The sequence below is a fragment of the Arachis hypogaea genome, chromosome 12, assembly GCF_003086295.3.
Source record: "Arachis hypogaea cultivar Tifrunner chromosome 12, arahy.Tifrunner.gnm2.J5K5, whole genome shotgun sequence".
Taxonomy (NCBI): domain Eukaryota; kingdom Viridiplantae; phylum Streptophyta; class Magnoliopsida; order Fabales; family Fabaceae; genus Arachis; species Arachis hypogaea.
In genome coordinates this window covers 83,246,823-83,269,155 of record NC_092047.1, presented here as the reverse complement: position 1 = coordinate 83,269,155, position 22,333 = coordinate 83,246,823, and the positions used below count along the sequence as shown (strand labels likewise).

The window sequence follows — 22,333 nt, the reverse complement described above, 5'->3', positions numbered from 1 at the left end:
TTATCGCAATGCATAGTTAGCAAAGTAAAAGTGAGAAAAAATTTTGTTCGGAAGTTTTAAAGCTTCTTATGAAGCTTTACCTAGATAGTTTGAAGCTATGTGTCACAAGGAGCTATCAGTAGACATTCATTTCAAAACTATGCTTGTGCACTAGGGGATGTCTTGGTTCCTGATATCCAGGTATTACATTGGGTCTTCTAGAATTATTACTCCCTTGTATTAGAATATTCAGACACTACAAATCAGTTGTACAGATAAACGAGACTCACTTGTATGAAAAATATAAAGGTTGTCTGTTAATTACAGTTTCACAAAATCAAATAACATTATCGTGCCTATTGCAGTTGTCATTATAGAGGGGAGATTTCTAATACATGACACCTTTTTTTCAGTAACTTGTGACAATATGTGGTGATACGAGATAGTGTGGACCTTATCACTGGTTAACATGATTCTATTAGATCAACCATTGCTTGCAATAATGGAACTTGATCACCTCCTAAAATTTTTTATGTTTTGCATCAAACATATAAGATCCAATATATCCAAAATAATTAATAAAATTTAAAAATATCTAAAAGATAATTCTAAAAAATATATCTAAAAAGTATATGTTTTATCGGATTTCTTTCCTAATGTACAAACTGTATGCAAAAATATAATTAATAATTTCACCCAAAAAGAATTACAATTTATATTCACATACAAGGCTACTATAATTAATAAAGGTATACTAATATCTAATTTTAATTAACATATAATTAATATTAATTCATTAATTATCCAAAATATACTAAATTTATTTTTAAAAAAATCACAATTATATTTAGCTTTTAACAATAATTAATATAATTTAAAAATACCTAAAATATTATTCTAATAATTATTATTAAACACGCCCAAAAATGGACCATATTTAATTTCTTCCCTAATATACAAACTATATCAATTCAATAACATTAACTAACTCGCTAATACAAAATATCTAAACACAATATATTATAATACTATCATTTAATCATTATAAATAAGATTAATCTATAATATTATCATTTTTATTTTTACTAAAACATAAAATTAAAAATTATTACTTACATAATTAGGATGATTGTGATAATTAACAATGTAAAAATTTACGACAATCAACATCTTTTATTCTAAATCTCCTAGACATTGCTTACTTCTTAATGTTGCCAAGGGAAGAAATTTGTTGTTGCTTTCTTCTTCTTGTTTATCAGTTTGAAAGAACACAGATAAAAAATGTAAATATGTGAAGAGAGATTCTCAAAATAATATAAGAAAGAGCTATGAGTGTAAGAGATTTAGGAGGGAGAAGAGTGAAGTGCAGTCCGCCAAGAGCGAAGCTTCGTATGTTCCAGGGGAAGCAGTGCCCCCCCTCCCCAAATTTGTTTACAAGAATAAAAAAATCAAAGAGTGGCTCCCTGGAAAAAAAGTAGGCCTCCCCCTTTAGAAAAAATATGCTATCCTTAATTCCATTCAAGAAATGGATTGGAAAGTAGTGTGTTATTTGGGTTATGGATAGAGGGTCATATGCTTAATTAAAAAAAAAAAGTCCTAATCCATATTAAAAGTAAAGAATCTAAAAAGGCAATAACAAGAAGTCAACAAATCACTTTTTCCGTTCTTCCCTCTTCTTTTAATCAGAAAACAAAACATTACTTCATATTTCCATTATCATTACAACTTAGAAGATAGTAAGTAGTCTTTGGTCTTCTATTATCATCTTTCATTCTTCTTTCTTTTGTAAGTTATTTATTTTATTTGTTTTTATAAATAATTTATATATTTATTTATTTATCTAGTTTATAATATTATAATAATAATTTAGGTTTTTGAAAAAAATTAAAGATGATAATCACGTAATTATAATGTTATCTTTGTATTGTTTTTAATTTTTTTCTCATTATTAATTGTTTGTGACATTGATATTATTGATTTGCAAAAAATAAAATAAATTGAGTTTAGTTAAGTTGCATAATATTTATCTTATTATTTATGTAAATTCTTAATTGTAGGAATTTAGTTGAATCATGAGCAAGATGAAAATAATAGATACTTTTTTCAAAAAGACTAGCTAGAAGAGTGAAAATGTTTCTAATGTTGTTACATCAACACCAACCTCTTCAATACTTGAGATATCAAACATGAATACTTTAGCTCCTCAACAAGATAGTTCAAAGTCAAAGTTCCCACAATTTAATCTTGAACAAATGGAAGTATGTCATTTGGTAAGAGTCCAGGAATTCGACCAATGATTTGGAAGTTCCATCCAAGTAAAAGAGATGAAATTCGTCGAGCTTATCTTAAAGCTAGACCAAATCAACCAATACTTGATAAGTATCCATTCTCGAGCGATACAAGTCATCGTCGTCATTTTCAAGCTTCTTGGTTTGAATTATATCCTTCATGGTTAGAGTATTCTATTGAAAATGATGCTGTATATTGTTTACCATGCTACCTATTTGCTATGGAATCTTCAATCAATACAGGTTCAAATGCTTTCATTGAAAATGGCTTCAGGAATTGGAAGAAGGTAAATAGTGAAAAAGATGGTTCTCTTTTGAATCACATTAGCAAAGGCCCCAATTCGTTCCATCATAGGGCAACGAAATCATGTGATGATTTGATGAAACAATCATAACATGTTGATACACTTATGAAATGACAAACATCAGAGGAAATTGAGAATAATCAACATAGACTTGGAGCATCTATTGATTGTATTAGATGGTTGACTTTTCAAGGTTGCACTTATAGAGGCCATGATGAAAGCTTGAGTTCAGATAATCGAGGTAACTTTATTGAATTGTTAAAGTTTTTGGGTTCTTACAATAGTAGTATTCAGAAGCTTGTTTTGGAAAATACTCCTAGATTTGCTAAATATACTTCAAGTGATGTTCAGAAAGAAATTCTACATATTCTTGCTACAATGGTAAGAAACTCAATTAGAAAGGATATTGGAGATGTCAAATTTTGTTAGAAAGGATATTGGAGATGCCAAATTTTGTATTATCATTGATGAAGTTCGTGATGAATCTAAAAAAGAGCAAATGGCTATTGTTTTGAGATTTGTTGATGTGGATGATTTTGTTCGTGAACGCTTATTTGATCTTGTACATGTTAGTGATACTAGTGCCTTGACTTTGAAAAAGAGTTGGTGTCTGTGCTTTCTATTTATAATCTCCAAATTAAAAATATTCGAGGTCAGGGGTATGATGGTGCTAGCAATATGAGAGGGGGAATGGAATGGTTTACAAGCTTTATTTCTCAATGATTTCCGACAAGCATATTATGTCCATTGTTTTGCTCATAGATTGCAGTTAACACTTGTGGCTGCTTCAAAAGAAGTACTTCAATTTCATGAGTTTTTCACACAATTGACTGCTATTGTCAATATTATTGGTGCATCTTGCAAACGACATGATCAACTACAAGAAGCTCAAGAAATTGAAAATACAAAATTAATTGCCAATGATGAGTTAAAAACAAGTCAAGGTGCAAATCAAATTGGCACTTTACAAAGAGCTAGAGATACAAGATGGAGTTTTCACTTTCATTTTATTTGTAGCTTGATAAGAATGTTTGCAGCTACTCATACCGTTCTTAATAACATTATTGATGATGGTACAACTTCTGCTAAAAGAGGTGAGGCTTATGGTATCGACAAAGTGCTATCCTCGTTTGAATTTGTTTTTTATATTTGATGAAGGAAATTATGGGGATTACTAATATTTTGTGCCAAGCATTACATTAAAAATCTCAAGATATTTTAAATGCAATGCATGCTGTTTCCACATCAAAACTACTTCAAAAATTGAGGGATAATGGTTGGTGCAATTTACTTGAGATTGTTAAGAAGTTTTGTGAGAAACATGAAATTCACATCCCTGATATGAGTACACAATACACGGTTGGAAGAGGTCGATCTCGTCAACCAAAGATAACAATCAAGCATCATTATCGAGTATATGTGTTTTTAGCAGCAATTGACTCTCAAATTCAAGAGTTAAATAGTAGATTCAATGAGGAAACCATGGAGCTTTTGACTTTAAGTAATGCTTTGTCCCTAAAGACAATTTTAAGTTGTTTAATATTCAGAATATATGCAAGTTAGCTGAAAAATTTTATCCTTCAGATTTTTTCTTATCAAAAAAGGATTCTTTTGAATGCTCAATTGTAACATTATGCATTTGATATACCGAATCATCTAAAAGATGTTGGGACACTTTCTGAGTTATGTCAAAGATTGAAAGAAACAGAAAAATAAAAAACTTATCATTTGGTTAATAGACTGATTCGCAATGTCTTGACTTTTCCAGTATCTACAACAACAATAGAAAGAGCTTTCTCGGCAATGAAAATTGTTAAAACAAGACTTCGGAGTAAAATGGCAGACGAATTTCTTGCAAATAATTTAGTCATTTACATTGAAAAAGAAATTGCAGCTACTTTCAGTACAAATTCAATAATAGATGACTTTGAATCAAGGAAAAAGCATCGAGCTCAATTGTCTATGTAAGTTGCAAATTTTAATTTATTTCACCTCTAATAATATTGTTACTAATTTTTTTATTGCATAAATTATGGTTGTGATTTAAATTATTTACATGAAGGTTGAAGCATAATACATTTTTTTAATAATTTTGCAGGAAACGTCTAAAAAGAAATTGAATAGTATTTGAAGATTCTAAAAACAAGTATGTAACAACTTATATTTACAATATTTGAAATTAGTTTTGAGATATTTGTGTTTAATTATTTTAATATACGGTATGTTCAGTTATCTTATAAAAAGTAAATTTTTAAGGTTTAGTTGTTATTTTTAATTAAAATTATATATAGAGTTATTTTTAACTTTTTTTTGTTAAAATAAAAAACTAAAAAAGATATTGACCCCTAGTAAATATTGTCTAGCTTCGCCCCCTGCAGTCCGCTGTATGAAAGACACATATCTTAGGTACCAAAATCAGACCATTCAATTTGTGTACCTAAAGTGAACCGTTCGATTTTTATTTCTATGACCATTCGATTTACTTGCAGCTGTCCTCCACAATAACATTAAACATGCAACTCTTTAATAACATTGCATTACACAATGCCAAGCTCCATTTTAAAATTCAAAAGTATATATTTACAAATTTTGCATTTTTCATTTTTTCTTATAATTTATTCAGAAGATGTTAATCTACATATTATATTTTAAATATAAATTATTAATACAAAATATAACAAATAAAAAATGAAAAATTAAGTTACCAAAAAACCTTTTAGGATAAGTTAATATTGAGGCACTCAAAAGGGAGCAAAAATTTTAGCTGAAAATTCTAGAAACTCCTCCGACAATTGAATATAAAGTATAAACCCCCTCTAAAACCCTACCAGCCGAAAATCCTACGATTTCTTTACTGAATCAACCCCCCTCCCTCTCTCTCTCTCTCGTGTTTCAAATGGCAAAGCGCCTTGTTCCTCTACTGAATCGTGTATTGGTTGAGAAAATCATCCCTCCATCGAAGACCAACACTGGCATTCTTTTACCAGAGAAGACCACCAAGGTCTTAATTTATACCCATTTCTCCTTTACTTCTTTATCTCAATTATATATTTTATTTTTTGTCTCAAAATTTCTTAATGCAATTTCTTTCTGTTCCCACTTTCCGTTATGTTAATTATTCTCAACAATACCACTATGTTTTTTGTTTAGTTGATGCCCCTCGGGCACCGAACTTTTTAAGAGAATTGTTATTAATTATTATTATTGGATCCATGGTTATCTACACAAATGTGTTGGAACTTTTCCTTTGTTTTCCCGTAATTTGCCATTGGAAATGTATTCCTCCTATTATTTTATTTTATTTTATTTTTTTTACTGTACCTGTATTTATGTTTCTCTTATCACAACTTAATTGTTAGAGGGAGAAAAGTTAATGTTAGATTGATATGATAGGCTAGAGAAAAATAGCAAACATTTTTGCACCCCAATTTGATGAAGAACGAATTATTGTAGGATCAATTTGTGGTCAAATGCTATAAATCAGTAGTAATCCATGAAAGAGTTTCCAAACTGTGAAATACACTTGTGAAAGTTGATTATATGTCCTAATTCTGGGTTTGATTCTCATAAATGTCTTTCGCTTGTTGCTTATCGTTCTCTACTCTTATAGAATTCTGCTCCACATTGATGGAACAAAAATGTTTTCCTAGTTCAAAAGTTTCCTGTGCAATCAGTGTTAGTGTTACGTATTTTTAACACAGGATTTCTTAGTATATTTTGTGTTGAGTGCTTCTTGATCGAAGTACATTTCATGACTTGGCGATTGTCGTTGAGGGAAAAATTGTTTCCCTGGTTCAAATTTTTTTTGTGCAATCAGTATTAGTGTTATGTTCTTAACACGGGTTTTCTTATTATTAAATACGTCCAATTTGTGTGGAACTCTTGCTTGATTGAAGTGCATTTGATGACTTGGTGACTTGCTTTAGTTGAACTCGGGAAAAGTTATTGCTGTTGGCCCCGGTCTTCGTGGCAAGGACGGGAACCTAATTCCTCTTGCCGTGAAGGAAGGCGACACTGTCCTTTTACCTGAATATGGAGGAACAGAGGTGAAACTTGCTGACAAAGAGTAAGTACATCTTTTGTACATTCCATGTTCCATTTATTTCTTTGATTGGCACTCTTACAGTTCTTAATTTCATATTTTTGCATGGCTTGACACATTCGATGTGATAAGCTTTAAAATGCCTTTTTAAGTTTTTTTTTTTTCTTCCGGCATATATTCGTAAAATAAAAATGTTGAGTAATTAGGTTTTAGCTGCACTTTTGTCCAATTAATTTTTAGTGTTTTCTGCACTTTTGATTCTTAACCTGATAGGCTTGTGAAAGGTTTTCTTTTTTTTTAATTTTCAGTATTTTCTGTTTTCAGAATTTTGTAGAAAAAAATAAAAATAAAAACAAGGGAAAACAAGATTCCATTGTTTTCATTATTTTTCCTTTTTTCCCCCCACAAAGTCTTGAAAACAAAAGATCTTGAATGTTGAGGCCTCTTAAAAAAGTCGGGAATTTGATTGAATTTTTTCCACAAGGACAAATATGGCAGGCAATTGTTTACGCATTAAGGTTAAATTTATTTTGCACGAGGGGGCATAAGGCTTTCACTTAAGCTATGTTTGAACACTGTTTCTAAAATAGAAATATGAATACAAAAAAATGGGCTTAAAAAATTCTTGTATTTCGTGTGTTTCTTAAAACTTGGATAGGAAATATATGTACGTATTTGCCTCTTTGTTTCTATCTCTACCTTTATCTCTATATTTCAATTTCAAAAGCATAATTCAAACAACCACGGAAGCTTTAACCTTTGGATAAAATTGGCCGTTCACACTGGCTATATTCGTCATAGTTGCAACAACAGCTGCTGATTTTATTTTAGATTATGATTTATTTATTTATTTATTTATCTTTTACTCTTAGGTATTACCTGTATCGAGACGAAGACATTATGGGGACACTCCATGAATGATAGGGCCGTTCTCGTCACCCATTTAGAAGCTTGCTGTAGCAACTATGTATGTTACACTTTCTGCGAGCAGTTTACATTCTCTTCTAATTTTAATATATCAAATGTGTATTTTGTTAGTAGGAACCAAATAACTTATGGTTTTAATTTTAGTCCAACTTTCTATAATACATTTGGAGTTTTGTTTTAAATTTAGGAACTGTTATGGATACCATAAATTTCCTGTTTGCTAATTTTGTTGTTTTGGCTCATTGCTCACTTGATTGCATACATTGCCTTTATTTGAATGTTTATCCCCTTTATGTTTATCTCTCTTCCCCTAATCCTCTCTTGTAGGATGAAAAACAATTGCGGTTAAATTTGTTTGTTGACTTACACTGTGAAGGTTAAATGGTTAATAGAAATGCAACAGACAAAACTAACTCATGATACTTAGCAATTAGCATTGTATAGTAGTATAAAGAATAGGATTAGGAGTGTGAATCGGTGAGTGTATGTAAAGGAAGGTGTAGTACATGTACTGTAAACTCAGAATCATACCCAACTCATTCAGTTTCATTTCTTCACTCATTTTTCTCTTGTGCAATCTTCATTGATCAAACACCACTTTTTATCACAAGTCTTGAAACTCTAATATGGTATCCAGAGCCAGTAGTTAACATCATGGCAGTGATCCACACCAGTGCTTCCACATGCAAATACCTTCTACCTATCATCATTGATAAGATGAACGAGAACAATTTTCTCACATGGCACCACTCTGCCAACATCACGGTTGGAAGGTCACTTTAAGAAGGAAAAGATTCTACCTCAATGCGTAGATTCTGGAGATGCAATGAAAACCTACCAAAGTAGAATTAGATACAATATAAAGAGTGGAAACTTGAAGATCTTTCACTCATGACATGGCTTTTGGCATCAGCGCACTCTAACTTAAAGAACAAGATAGTGCATTGCAACTCTTTTTATGATAAAAATCAAGAAGTTTTCACTGCCTCTTTTAGAGCTAGAGTACCAAGTCTTAAAGCCCAACTAAAATTAGTAAAGATTACTTGAGTTATGCAGATGAATATCTTACTAGAATTAGGCATTTAGTAGATTCTTTGATAGCAATTGATTGCCCCGACTCTGGAGTTGATCATATTCAAACCATCATTGATAACCTTACCGAGGAATATAAAGACATCATCTCTTCTTTATCTCCCTCTTGCGAATTTATTACAAGAAAAAGTTTAGGGGACCAGCAATTTTGTTAAATTCTGGTCAGCATGTAACCAGCAAAGAAAAGTGAGCTATTGGATGAAATCTCACATCAATCTCACACCATTAAAATCATCATTGATGGCTATTTGATGGCTACAAATCATAAAAGTTGCTGGCCCCTAACATTCCTCTTTATTACAATCACCAGTACCTTATAGCCAGAATTACGAGATAAGTATCTTCTCAAGAAGAGGTGGTGGTGGACGTTTCACTAGAGGTGGCAAATTCAACAATACTACTACTACTATGTTGACTTTATATTGCTAATGGATATGGACATATGGTATTACAATTTCTAACACAGGGTCTTCATGAACTTGGGATCTTATTGTCCCTCCTTTTAATGCTACTATCCTAGGCAGCAAATGGGTGTTTGCCTTGAGAAAAAAAAAAGCCTCAAAGTCAGATTCTTAGATATAAGGCTAGACTTGTGGCTAATGGCTTTCATGCCAGGGAAGTGGTTGATTTTGATCAAACCTTTAGTTTTCTTGTTAAACAACAAACTATTTGAATTGTAATAACCATTGCTCTTTCTAGAAGACGATTCTCTTGTATCTTAAAGAAGTTTGGTTTCTCTAGTATTAAATTTGATCCTTCTTTATTCGTTAGATATATAACTCAGTCACTTTCTTAGCATATGTAGATATATTAATTACAGTTGACAATTGAGCTAAGCTTCAATCCTTAATTCAAAGACTACATTTTATCTTTTCTCTCAAGGATCTTGGAAAGTTCAACTTCTTTCTTGGATTAGAAACCGCTCATGTTGGCAGCAACCAACTCATGCTAACAGAAAAGAAATATATCGTAGGTTACCAGAACTAATATGTTGATGGCTAACTCAAGATTCTTAGCATTTTTTAGCCGTATCGGACCTATAGGAGTGTGAATGATATTTAAATGAGTGTAGGCAGCGTTTATTTTGGTGTATATGTTCATTAAGACATGGATACAGCAGTACATGTGTGGTGTTTGTTTGCAAAGACATAAAATCATTAAAGATATGGTCATATACAACCACCCATCAAAAGTACTCACTTAGGGAAACAATATTTTTTGCTTAACTGAAATAACCGGCCCCTTGAACATATATCATAATTCATTCGGAAATTGATCCTCTCCATTTTTCTTAACACTTGAGAGAATAAAGTGTGATCTCTCACCTTTAATTCTATAAGTGAGACCAAAAATAAATAAGAAAGAAAAAGCAATAAATGGTGAGATTAAACACTGGACACCATCCAGTCTTTTTCCACCGGAGAGAATCCACTCCCCATAATTTATAACCACATTCAGCTGTTCTGGCAGGACAAACATATTCTTTGATAAACACTTTAAATTTTTTTGGTTGACCAACAATACCAATGCGAGAAAATTACTTCTGGTTGGTAACATGCAATTTGCAGAAAGTAAAGGACAACGGAAGCTTCAGGTGATATTATCAATTTCCTTTCTTTCTTTCAATTTTTTTTTCTCTGTTGTGATTTTTGTTTGGGTGTGGCGGGTGCAAGTGCAACTGTCACTTAGATAGATACTCACGTTAGAGAGATTATTCCCGGAAGAGATTTTCCTTCAACAAATGCTTTCAGCAGCACAAGTGATCTCTCTGGCTGTGAAAAAGGAGCTTCATGAGATGCTCCTCTTATAGTAGCAAACGATAACATGTCACCATATACTTGTGTCCATCCAGCTACCTGAAAATTATTCAAATACTCACAATAACAATACGGATGATACTAACGGGTATTAAGGATATGTTTGCATTCTTTATACAACCATGTTACTTAATATTTATAAATAAAAAACAATCACTCATAAAATATATGTTGACATATAAAGTACATAAAAAAAAAAAAGGTAAACAACATATATATATTTATACAGAAATGTGGTGATTAATTTTTTGTGTGCATATAATATTTTTATTCTTCATAATAAAGGTGATCTAGTTTATATGTTCAATTTGGTGTTTATTACAGACATTTTTTTAAATTTAAAGTGGACAAGTGAGAAACAAGTGGAATCGGTTTGTTATACAAGTTTTATTTACTTATTTTGTTGATCCTAAAATTTGAACTTAAGATTTTTTACAAAAAAGAACAGAGCATTTACTATTTAATTATTATTATTATTAAAACTTAAAAGTGACTGTCAATAGACATATCTAATCTAGTAACAGTGGTGATAAAGTTGGTCCACAAATAAAAAGAAAGTTGTTTATTAATCCAGTAACAGTGTTAAAGTTGGTTAATAGTAAACACATTTTTTTAGACGTATAAATATCAATTTCGTTGACATAATATACCTGTCTTCCTCCAAACCATGCTCTATAAGACTCTGTTGTATTAAGTCCTAACTCCTTAGCCAACCCATTCACAAGCGTTCTTGTTCCCGTTAATGGCAGAACTGAATCTTGATCACCACTGCAGAAGAAAGGGAACACACATTATTTATGGTATCTTTCGTATTTAGAAGAAAAGAAAAAAAAAATGCTATTTGTACGTCACAATCTTATAAACATATTTATATCCACTTATGTCTCTTTTGATATTTTCTTTTCACTTTTTTTTTTCCTCTTCCCACTTTTTCTTCTTCATTTTGCAAAAGCTTTCTCATCTTTGATGCAGCATCTAGAAACTTTGAAAAACATTATTTACCTTTGGTGTGATTTTCTCAATTAGACTATTTCACTAGTTTTTGTAATGTTTTCAAAAGTTACATCTGATAAAATAAAATAAAAATAACTTTAATAGATATAGCTTAAACAAGCTAAATTAATAGTGTTTGTTAAAATTAATTTTAAGTTTTAAAATAATCATAATAAATTTAAATATAGTAAAAAAAATTCAGATACTAATATTAATGTAGAACCCTTAAACTAAAATTCTCCAAAATTATGATGTATTGTGTTAAATGTGATATATCAGCATGTGTAAATATTAAAAAAAAATAAACGAAATTCAGATACTAATCATTAATGTACTTTCCAAGTTTGTTTTTCTGTGAAAATGATGAAATCTACTTCCCAAGTTTGCTAGAAATGAATTTTTTATGCGCCAGTCACCGACAGAGTAATTCGTGACTATTAATATATAAAATTATATTAGATATTTTAATTAAAAAAAAAATATTTTTATTAGTACTCCTAAATTTGAAAAATAGAAAACACAATCATAACAACATTTTGTTCACCAAAAGCAAAATGTTAATTTGTACTGTTTGAAAACTCAAACACTTCTTTAAGTAGCGTTTGTTTTGAGGTACTGACACAAAACTTGAGAGATTAAGATTCAATATCATATTTGTTGGTTTAGAGACTGGTATTAAAATTTCTGTCTCTGTTTTCAAAATTTCAGTATTGCAATACCTTCAGAAAGTGAAGACACATGGACTAAAATTTTTAGAGATAGAAACTGAAATTTTAATAAAATTTTATACTTAAAATACATTCATTTCAATTAATTAATTTTAGTTTTACTCTTTGTACAAATTAAATTAAAATTTTATTTTTGTTTCAATTTCTGTCACTCACTTTGCACCAAACAGAATATTAACAATCTCACCAAACGCTAGTTAGAGTCTTTCAAACTACCCTTGTTTGATGTAATTTCTTTTCTTATATGGACTTCCACACTTCTAATTTCGAAAGTACTGAAATACCTAATTAAACAATTGTTTCATGCTTTGAGAATCTTTTTCCCTAATATTACGGATAAACATACTCTTCACAAACAAATAAAAAACAGTTGGATTAATGTTGTGAATATTTCCTTGGTTTTTGCTGTTCAATATTTGTTCTGTTTTAGGAGTTTAGGTTTGAGTTTTCTATATGGATATAAATAAGAGAAGTGTGAGGTGAATAAGTTATTTTTATAATTAAGTTTAATCAATTTTTTTATGCATCTCTTTTTTTTTAATTAATTTTTATTGTGTCAAAATAAATTATTAGACCAATTTAATTAAATTTTGTTATTAAAATTATTTGGTCATGTAATATTACTGTATAAATAATACAGCAAAAATAAATAAATGATAAAAAGAACAATGAAAAAGCTATTGATAGTCGTTAATAGGAATCAGCTAAGGGCATTATGTAAATAAAAGTTATACTTTCTTTTCAGTTTTTAATATTAAATTCAAAACCTTCAATTTTAGTAAAAAATTTTAATTGCTTTCTTATCAAGTGTAGTGACTTTTTTTTTTTTGGTTGAAAAAGTGTAGTGACTTCAAAACATTTGTTAATCCAACCATTATTAGTAAACATTAAATTCTGGGGTCCACAAGCAGGAATCATGGGAAGCTTGAACCGCGCTCCATGTAACCATTAACTGGACTAGTGGACTAGTGGTAGGTGTAATGTATGATGATATAATTAATTAATTAATTAAACTACTTAACATGATTATTATAGAAAATAAAGGAAAGTTTTACTTACCTGTATACTAGAACTCTAATACCAGACTTAACTAGTGTTCCTAGGATAGAAATGGTTGGAACCTCTAGATTCTGCATATCATATTTGAGAACGCTGTAAAACAAAGCAAATCAAATTAATAATAATAATAATATTAGCAAATCAAATTATTAATAATAATAATAATTCCTAATTAGGCCAAGTACAACCCAAAATAGTGAATTGAAATAGTGAAAATTGTACAAGTACAACCCAAAATTAGGCCACTCAATTCAATTTGACAGTAGAAACAACACTTAAGCATGCATTACTCATTAGAACGATGTTTATGATAAAATTTGAAATTAACGATGATAAAGTAAGTGTTGTCAAAACTTATAAGCTATGAAAATTGAAAAGATGGATAGGTGCTCAAAAAAAATCTCAAGAGTGAATTTGAAAGGCAAAAAACTAACTCGCTGCAAGTTGACCATCTAGTGATCCCTTCAAGCTTAGCATGGAAAGCTTGTTGCACATCTTTTTTATTCAAATATGTGATCGTTTCATCTTCCACACACACATCAATCTTCTCTCCCTCTTGCTGCAAGGCCAACACACACATTAACTGAACAAATTAGATACCAGATTTATCATTTATACTAATCATAAATTTTACTTCTTTTGTTCCAAATTATCTTTTACTTAGGCTAAATACACATGATGTATGAAATCTAAAATAAAAAGTAATCTAAACGATACAGTCACAAAACTACATATCTTGCATGAAAGAGTAATGCTAGAACCCAACACTATAACAATAAATTTCAACCAATACTATAGGAGATAGTCAAACAAGACCAATATAAAGTCCATTAGGTAGCGTTTGTTTTGAGATACGGGACAGAGACTAGAAGACTAAGACTCAAAGACTGATACTAAAATTTCTGTCTGTCTTCAAAATTTCAGTATTTCAGTACCTCCAAAAAGTAGAAACATAGAAAACTGAAAATTTTAGAAACAGAGACTAAAATTTTAATAACATTTTATACCTAAAATACTCTCATTTCAATTAATTAATTCCAATTTTACCCTTTGTGCAAGTTAAATTAGAACTTTATTTTTGTTTCAATTTTTGTCTTCCAATTTACACCAAACAGAATACTGACATTTATTTCAGTCTCTGTCTCTTAGTCTCAATCTCTCCGTCTCAGTCTTTCTGTCTCTGTCTTTCCACCAAACACTATTTTAAGGATGAGTTTTATTGGGTTTAGATTTCGAATATTTTTTTAAATTGAATTTCAGAATTTTTTTTTTTGTTTTTAAGAGTTTTAGATGTTTTTTTCTTATGTTAACTATTAGTTGGAATATTGGCTGGTAATGTTAGCTTCCAAGACTTTCTTCACATGAAAAATGCAAAATAACATTTAATTTTCTCTAATACGATAACTAATTTAATTATAGACATAAGGGAGAACCCAATAATAAATTCTACAAAAAAAAAAAAGAAAGAGTAATAACAAATATTGTGAGAAAACAAAATTGATCAAAATGGCAAATAATTTGAAACAGGAAAAAAAAACAGTAATTATTGTTAGAATATATCTAGAGTATTATTATTATAGTTGTATTTCAAGCAACTATAAATGTGGTTTCTAGAGCATGGAGGTATATTTTCCATAGTAAATGCATGAAGAAACAATTACCACTTGGCTAAGTTGATTGAGCACATAAGCTTGTTGATCTGCTGCTGATAGGCACACATCAAGAGTGATATCATATGCATCAACATATCTCCCAACTTCTGTGGACACTATTTTATTTACGGCTGCACAAACCCCATTTAATGTTCCACTTTGAAGTTGTCTCCTAATTTGGGAGTAGTTACAGACTTTAGTGAACATTTCATAAGTTGAATCAGATATTAGTCCATGGGACCAGAAATACTCTGCCCTTGAATTGAAATCTGTGTTGAATTCCATAAGAGGGTTTCCTATCTGCAACAATTAAGTCCTAATCAAATTAGCATTTATTATGTCACATATATAGTTTAATTACTATCACTGAAGCTTTTGTCATTTCTGCACTCACTGCTATACCCTTGAAATTGAACTTTGTCTTGCTTTGAACAATGAGTTGTGCAAGTTGTGGTACATAGTGACCTGAAAATTTAATTATGAATTACACTAAATTGTTGCCTAAATCAATAATAATAATAATTCCTTATTTTTTTTAACATTGTTACTTTAGTTAAATGTACATTTAAGAACTTGAAACTAAGAATAACTCCAATAGAGTATCTTTAAAGTATCACTTTTGACATTTACAAGAAATAAATTCTTTTGAAATTGAAATTTGCATTAAAAAAAAATAGATGAAATGAGATTGACCTTAGTTTAAAAAGATCAAATCATTTTGATGAGAATCAATTAAATTTTGACACTTTGTATAATTATTTTTATTTAGTTTTATTTTTAATTCAAATTGAATAATTGACACCAAGTATTGGAGTAACAAATTTTACATTTAATATCAAATTATTATTTATAATATATGATTCTATATTAATATAGTGTTTTGTGAAATTCAAAATAAAATTAAAATAAATATTAGCATTGGAGATTTAAAGTAACCTTAGAAAATAACCCTTAATTAATGAGGAGAGAAAGTATTAGAGTAGTTTTGACTGCATTTATGGTATTGGTATAAATGAAAACGAAAATGTTTAGTAACAAAAAAGAATTAGTCAAAAATAGTCTAAATTTACCTCAACAATTAATAAAATGAAAATTCAACAATGAATTTAAAGTTTGGTCAATAAGTGTTTTAAGGGCATTAATTAATAAAACAATAAAAAAAGTTCTCACTGAAAATTCAAAGTTTTTATATTTCTAATAAAGAAATAATTTACTTAATAAGATAGTACCTGCATAACTCTCCCCTGTAATAAAGAAGTCATTGTTTTTGTACTCTGGGAATTTAGTGAACCAATTCTGTAAGAATACAAGATTATCCCTTGCTATAAAATAAGGGAAATCAAACCCTAATTAGATTCATGAAATATGATATCAAAATCTGAATACAAACTAAGATAAAAAGATTAAGAGGTATTAATAGCAATTCAAGTTCAACCAAAAGTCCAAACTCATCTAACTCTTTTAACAAAATAAAATGAAATTAAAGAACCTGTCATTTCATCATTAACATATTCATAGAAAGATTTATTGGCAGAGTAGGAGAAACCAACACCAGCCGGTGATTCCAAGTACAGCATATTTGCCTCTGCAACAAGCAATTTTGATTGAAATTAAAGGACATAAAAATGTTACATACTTTTAAAAAAAAAAAATTGGTATCTTTTCAGAATAACTGGGATTAAATTACCTTGGTTCCAACTATAATCATTCTTGAGAAGAACATTTTCGCTTGGTTTAAATGGACCATGCTCGACGAAAGCTCCGGCTCCAACAGAAGAACAGCCAGGCCCTATAGACACCAAATTTTACTTTGATATGAACAGGAACTTTCAGATTCAAAAAATCAAGGATTGAAAACAATGTCTTTGCCACAACAGTAAGTAACAAGTACTATTCCACCTGGTGAATTCGGCTAAATGAATCAAATGATTCAATTGCACTTTGTCATGAATCTTATATGAACTAAGCTATTTATAGTTATATCTCTTTTAACCAGTTCTGTTAGAGGTTTAGAGTCATGTTTAGATGCTGTATCTGATACAGAAACAATAACAATAGAGATCCATTTGATTGTAAAATCAAAATAAAGACACTTATTTTTTATAGAGAAAAAAATCTTGACTCCTTGAAAACGGGGACAAAAAAAATACCCATCTGACCATCTATGCCTCTGTATCTCCATATTTATTTATTTTTGAAAGAAAGAGCTCAAAACAATAAAGTGGCTTAAAGATAGCAAGCAACCTAGTCCAAAAGAAATAAAAAGAAAAGAAGAATCATACCTCCATTTAACCATAGAACCAATGGCTTGGAAGCAGGTTCAACTTGTGCTTCAGCAAAGTAGTAAAACAAAGATCTTTGTTGCTTCTCATCCACTGTAATATAACCAGCATATTGCTGGAACTTCACTGGTGGTTGCCCTGGCAAATTGGTTACCTTATCAGCTTCTGGAGCTGAATTCACTCCCACATTTATCTTTGCAACAACAACAACAATTATTATTGTTGCAATCATACTATGCAACTGGGGTATCATCATTGTAATAAGATCTGATGAGAACTTATTAGAATGATGTTTTTGTTTTGTGGTTTCCTTCCCCCTCTGTTTTTTTGTCTCTGTACGAGATGGGGATAAAGGTTGAATGCAAAGGAAAGAATATAATAAAGCCTTATATGTTAAGTGTATTATTGATATTTTAGTATTATCTTTATTATTATTTTTATTATTTTGTGCGTGTGAACTTGGAAATTTAAAATCCATGCCTCGAGTCAAATTATGGTGCTGTCCCTCATTACTTTGAGTGGATTTGGAGCTTGATTGTGATCTTGGATATTCAGGTTTCATTTGGTGCTGATTTGTTTTGTTTTCTAATACTAATTATTAAAGGCTATTGTTTTCTTGGGACATATGATGATTATTACACTTATTTTGAGGAGCAATTTGATGGATAATCATGTGTGCGTCGAATACTTACACTGCGAGAAGTGCAATTAGAAATTAGAATAATAATATGCGCTCTCTCTCTCTCTCTCAGTCTCATGTGACTCAATTTCCCTTTCGAGTTATATATAGTTGTACCTGTATGTAGAAAAATAAAATAAAAATAAAATAAGTGTGGGTCTACCTGAAGTCTGAACTCTGAAATAACTTTACAGCCGTATTCATATGTAGAAAATGTGAATCCTATCACATTTGAATTTGAAGCCAAATAAGGTTCGTAAAATAGAAAAAATATTTTCTGTTCTAAGAGTAAATCAAATAATTTATTTTATACTATTTATTTTTGTTTTGGATTAATTTTTTAGAATATGTGTATTTTTTTATAGAAATTTTAAAATTATATTATTCTACAATCGATAATATTTTAGCACCAAAAATGCTAATGTGGCGCATTTTGATACTTATTTCTCTTTTCTTCAGTTTTTTTTTTAAAATATCTTCTTTATAATTATATGAAAATTAATATTTAATAAACTATTCTAATTGTCAATAATTTTAATTGTCAATTATTATAATATAATTTATACATAATAAACATTTATATGATATTTAAATTAATAATTTTGTTGTGCACATGTGTATCAATTAGTATGAAATTGATATTTATATCAATTTTTATAATTAATTTCGTCCTACTAAAGATTATATAGTTTTTCTTTTATGATTTATGAGTTTGAGTTTTAGAGTCAAGGTAATTTTTTTATTTTTTAATTTGTAACTTTTTTTGTGTAACATCCTACCACATAAAACCTGACGCTATAGTCGTAAGTCAAAAGTGGCGAGACATTACGACACCTAAACTTAAAGGTACATACATAGTATTTGAAGGATAATAATATAGTTAGGAGCTTGTGAAAAAAGATGACAGAATAATAAGTGCATTGCACTCGAAATGTTAATGATATACAGAAACAACAGAAATATATATGATTCAAAAGGAGATCCATAATAAATACTAGTCTCGACCTGCGAAAATAAGGCCGACTAGAAAATATAATACAAACCAGAAGTAAATAAAATACGTGTTTTCCATAAATCAACTTTTGAAAAGGGTACAAGTATGTGATCAAAATGTGAGAATATAAATATAATAAGCACAAAGTACACAATGTAAAGAAGTCTTTGCGTCCCAAGAGATTCGATTGGCACGCTCAATGAGGTGCGTCATGTCTTGTATTTGAAAACAAAATCCGATAATGGGTGAGAATCCGAACGTTCTCAGCAGAGTAATAATTCCAAATAGTGATTATGTAAAAAGATATGAACCTGTTAGGCGATCCTAAACTCCAATCAACACAAGCTTCAAGCCTAGGGTTCTTTTCTAAACCAAACAGGGAAAACTCTAATAGATACTTTAAGTTTAACCTTTACTTGTCTTTTCATTAATAAAGTTCCTTAATACAATAATAATTCTCTCGCAGTTACAGACTAAGAATTTTAAGTTAAACAATTTATTCATCAGCCTTAAATCAACACCGCCATAATCTCTTTTCTATCTGTTAATCATCTCAATCTCTAAAGATTGTCAACTCGCCAAACTTGGCTATGATTCAAAGTTATAATTCTCATCTCATCATCGGTCTCATATCAATTATTCTCTACATTTAGTCTCAACCTAGAGTAAGTGGGGTGAACCACAACCCTTGCATCTACCTAGGGAGTTATCATATCAATCAATACTCATTCCATTTTTCAATCATCTAGTCATTAATATCGCATCAAGAATAGCACTCACCGTCACCATCGCCAGCATAAAGGACTTCTCATTTGTTCAAACAGATACAAAACAATACAAAAAGAGGAAGTATAGGGAGCTAATGGAATATCTGTACAATGTGTACAATGGAGGTTTAGAGATGTCCGATTCAGTATTAGAGATATAACCATTAGTGTTACCTTTTCCTATCAGCTTAAACTTTTGGGATGAGTGGTTTCATGATATGGTATTAGAGCTCTAGATCTGAAAGCTCAAGAGTTCGATCCTTGGTGAACCCTAAAATCAGCTTCAGCTTTTGGGATGAGTGGTTTCATAACATGAGATGTTTATTATCCCTGGTACCCAGATGGTTATTCTGAATAGTATGGGTGATGTTCATTTTTTAACTCATAGCCCATTGTACACATTGTACAAATATTCCATTGGCTCCCTAGCGAAATTCATACAAAAAATACACAAATAAAGCAAGTAGTTCAAATAGTATAGAGATACAATTATTCAACAAGGCAAGCCAAATACAAGATGCACACCCAATCAATACACACAAATACAAATGATGCATGCCTCTCTTACTAATCATGAGCTCCCATGTGTAAATTTTTTGTTATGTGCTTTTTTTTAATATTGACATAAATAAAAAAATATATTAACTTAATTTAAAGATAAATATATCAAAGAATATTTTTTATTAAATATACTGCATGTGTAAATAAAAAATTAAACATTTTTATGTATTATATGGTTACATACACTAGTTTAACTTAAAACAAAAATAATAACTTTTTATTCCTAAAACGAAATACTAGGCATTGTCGCATCATTTTCTTGTTCTTTCGCGCGCTTCTTTCTTTAGCGTTGTTTTCGTTATCATTGTCGCGTCATTTTTTTGTTCTTTTGCGCGCTTCTTTCTTCAACGTTGTTGTCGTTGTCGCCACTGCCACTGCCACTGTCATCGCCTTCTTCTTCCTCTTGATGTTATTGTTTAGCTTTTTCTCTTTTTCTCCTCCTCATCACCTTTTATTATCATTATTATGGTCCTTGTCATATTCATTTTCTTCTTCTACAAATGTTAAAAAAAGTATAACAGAAATTTTGATGCATACTATATAAATTTTGGTACACAGCACATAAATTTTAGCATACAATACAAAAATTGTTGAAGGACCATATTTCTAAAGCATTGACACTCAACCAATAAAATATGCACAACACATAAATTTTGGTGTACAGCACAAAAATTTTGGTACATAGCACAGAAATTTTAATGTGCAATACACACATTTTTGGAGAATTATATATTCAAAACATTGACTCACCCAACAAACAAGATACGTTCATAGCAAAATTTGTGTACTGCATGTAAAAATTCTTGTGCTTGTGCAAAAATTTATGTGCCGTATTCAAATATTTATGTGCTATATGCAAAAATTTGTATATTATATCTTAGTGAATAACACATAAATTTTGATGTACAACACAAAAATTTTTAGAAAATTATATAACTAGAACATTAATTCACCCAACTAACAAAACACATTAACAGTAAAAATTTGTGTGGTTGTAGAAAAATTTGTATATTATATGAAAAATTTTGTATACTATATCGATAAGTTTGTATTATGTATAAATTTTATGTGCTATATTTCAAAAATTTATGTGCTACATTAATAAGTTTTGTGCTCTTCAATAAAAATTTATATGTTGCAAAAAATACGAAAAAAAATGATACGTGTGTCCAACATATACCCATATTTTTTCATTGAACTTATACCAATTTAATTGAATTTGATTACAAAAATATTTATACATATAACATCATTCATTTCTAAAATGTCAAATAATATTTGAGATAGAACAAATGATTCGATTTGCTCTAAAATCATGTCAAAATTTTTCATAAAATAATTATTTTATTTTAATTCATAACTTTTAAGTTTGAGATTTTTTATTTTTTTTATATGAAAGGATAAAAATAAAACAAAAGAAAAATATAATAAAGATAACCGCAATAAGTTTGGATTTTTTTAAATAAATAAAATAAATATTTTATTTACAAAAATAGATAATTTATAGTGTTTTTACCGATTTATGTTGTCTTATTTACCTTATTTACAGTATAAATAAAATAAGTATATATATCTTATTTACAATATAAACGAGATAAGACACGTCACGAAGTCCATGTATCACATTTGCAAACATAATTTCTGGAAGATAATGATCAACACATATCTTGTTTACAATATAAACGAAATATACATACTTATTTTGGTTATACTATAAACGAGATAAACGAAGAGTTATGATATTTTCATTGTAAATAAAATACAGTACAACAAATTTTGATCAACTATAAAAAGATTTATAACTATTTGTATTCTCCACAAACAACTCACTTCTTCTTCTCTTTTATTTTTCTTCCAAAACTGAAGAAAAAATGTCTAGTGTTAGTGGATATGTGGTAGTAAATGTGTATTCCAATAATCATATGAGAAATAGTGATACTGGGTGATGTTTGAGTGTGATAATCCTATTTTGTTCTGCACTTAAAGAGTAAATTCTTTCTCTAAACTAAAGAGTATAATATTAAGGAATATCGGTGCTAGCAGGACAAAAGAGATTGGAAGATTGAGTATAGGTTGCTAGCACCGACGGAAAATGGAGTTTTTCAGTTTCGTCTGTTTTGGCTCCATGGCGATGGACATGTGCGTCTCATGTTTGACATCCACGGAAG

General features: G+C 29.7%; 3 protein-coding genes across 3 annotated transcripts; 2 read left to right on the top strand and 1 right to left on the bottom strand.

Annotated features, from left to right (window-relative positions):
* The first annotated feature begins 2,239 nt into the window (after positions 1-2,239).
* LOC112730173 (uncharacterized) lies at positions 2,240-4,692 on the top strand. The gene is made up of 7 exons (XM_025780273.1): positions 2,240-2,573; positions 2,697-2,813; positions 2,971-3,140; positions 3,342-3,516; positions 3,610-3,666; positions 4,341-4,536; positions 4,671-4,692. The coding sequence occupies exons 1-7, from the start codon at positions 2,240-2,242 to the stop codon at positions 4,690-4,692; spliced, it is 1,071 nt and encodes a 356-aa protein (XP_025636058.1).
* Positions 4,693-5,275: 583 nt separating this feature from the next.
* LOC112727590 (10 kDa chaperonin, mitochondrial) lies at positions 5,276-7,783 on the top strand. The gene is made up of 3 exons (XM_025777396.3): positions 5,276-5,573; positions 6,499-6,638; positions 7,487-7,783. The coding sequence occupies exons 1-3, from the start codon at positions 5,469-5,471 to the stop codon at positions 7,533-7,535; spliced, it is 294 nt and encodes a 97-aa protein (XP_025633181.1). The 5' UTR covers positions 5,276-5,468; the 3' UTR covers positions 7,536-7,783.
* Positions 7,784-10,013: 2,230 nt separating this feature from the next.
* LOC112727589 (serine carboxypeptidase-like 45) lies at positions 10,014-17,911 on the bottom strand. Its single transcript, XM_025777395.3, has 10 exons — positions 17,165-17,911; positions 16,570-16,671; positions 16,372-16,467; positions 16,112-16,204; positions 15,277-15,347; positions 14,892-15,182; positions 13,665-13,789; positions 13,231-13,323; positions 11,101-11,218; positions 10,014-10,489 (listed from the first exon to the last, which is right to left on the bottom strand). The coding sequence occupies exons 1-10, from the start codon at positions 17,724-17,726 to the stop codon at positions 10,331-10,333; spliced, it is 1,710 nt and encodes a 569-aa protein (XP_025633180.2). The 5' UTR covers positions 17,727-17,911; the 3' UTR covers positions 10,014-10,330.
* Between the last annotated feature and the right edge of the window lie 4,422 nt (positions 17,912-22,333).

Coding starts and splice junctions, on each gene's coding strand:
- LOC112730173 (XM_025780273.1), top strand. CDS start 2,240: ATGTCATTTGGTAAGAGTCCAGGAATTCGACCAATGATTTGGAAGTTC. Junction 2,574..2,696: donor GGTAAATAGTGAAAAAGATG/GTTCTCTTTTGA, acceptor GACAAACATCAG/AGGAAATTGAGAATAATCAA. Junction 3,517..3,609: donor TGAGTTAAAAACAAGTCAAG/GTGCAAATCAAA, acceptor GAATGTTTGCAG/CTACTCATACCGTTCTTAAT.
- LOC112727590 (XM_025777396.3), top strand. CDS start 5,469: ATGGCAAAGCGCCTTGTTCCTCTACTGAATCGTGTATTGGTTGAGAAA. Junction 5,574..6,498: donor TACCAGAGAAGACCACCAAG/GTCTTAATTTAT, acceptor GACTTGCTTTAG/TTGAACTCGGGAAAAGTTAT. Junction 6,639..7,486: donor GTGAAACTTGCTGACAAAGA/GTAAGTACATCT, acceptor TTTTACTCTTAG/GTATTACCTGTATCGAGACG.
- LOC112727589 (XM_025777395.3), bottom strand. CDS start 17,726: ATGAAACCTGAATATCCAAGATCACAATCAAGCTCCAAATCCACTCAA. Junction 16,672..17,164: donor GGTTCTATGGTTAAATGGAG/GTATGATTCTTC, acceptor TGGTGTCTATAG/GGCCTGGCTGTTCTTCTGTT. Junction 15,348..16,111: donor TACAGGGGAGAGTTATGCAG/GTACTATCTTAT, acceptor TTAAATTTTCAG/GTCACTATGTACCACAACTT.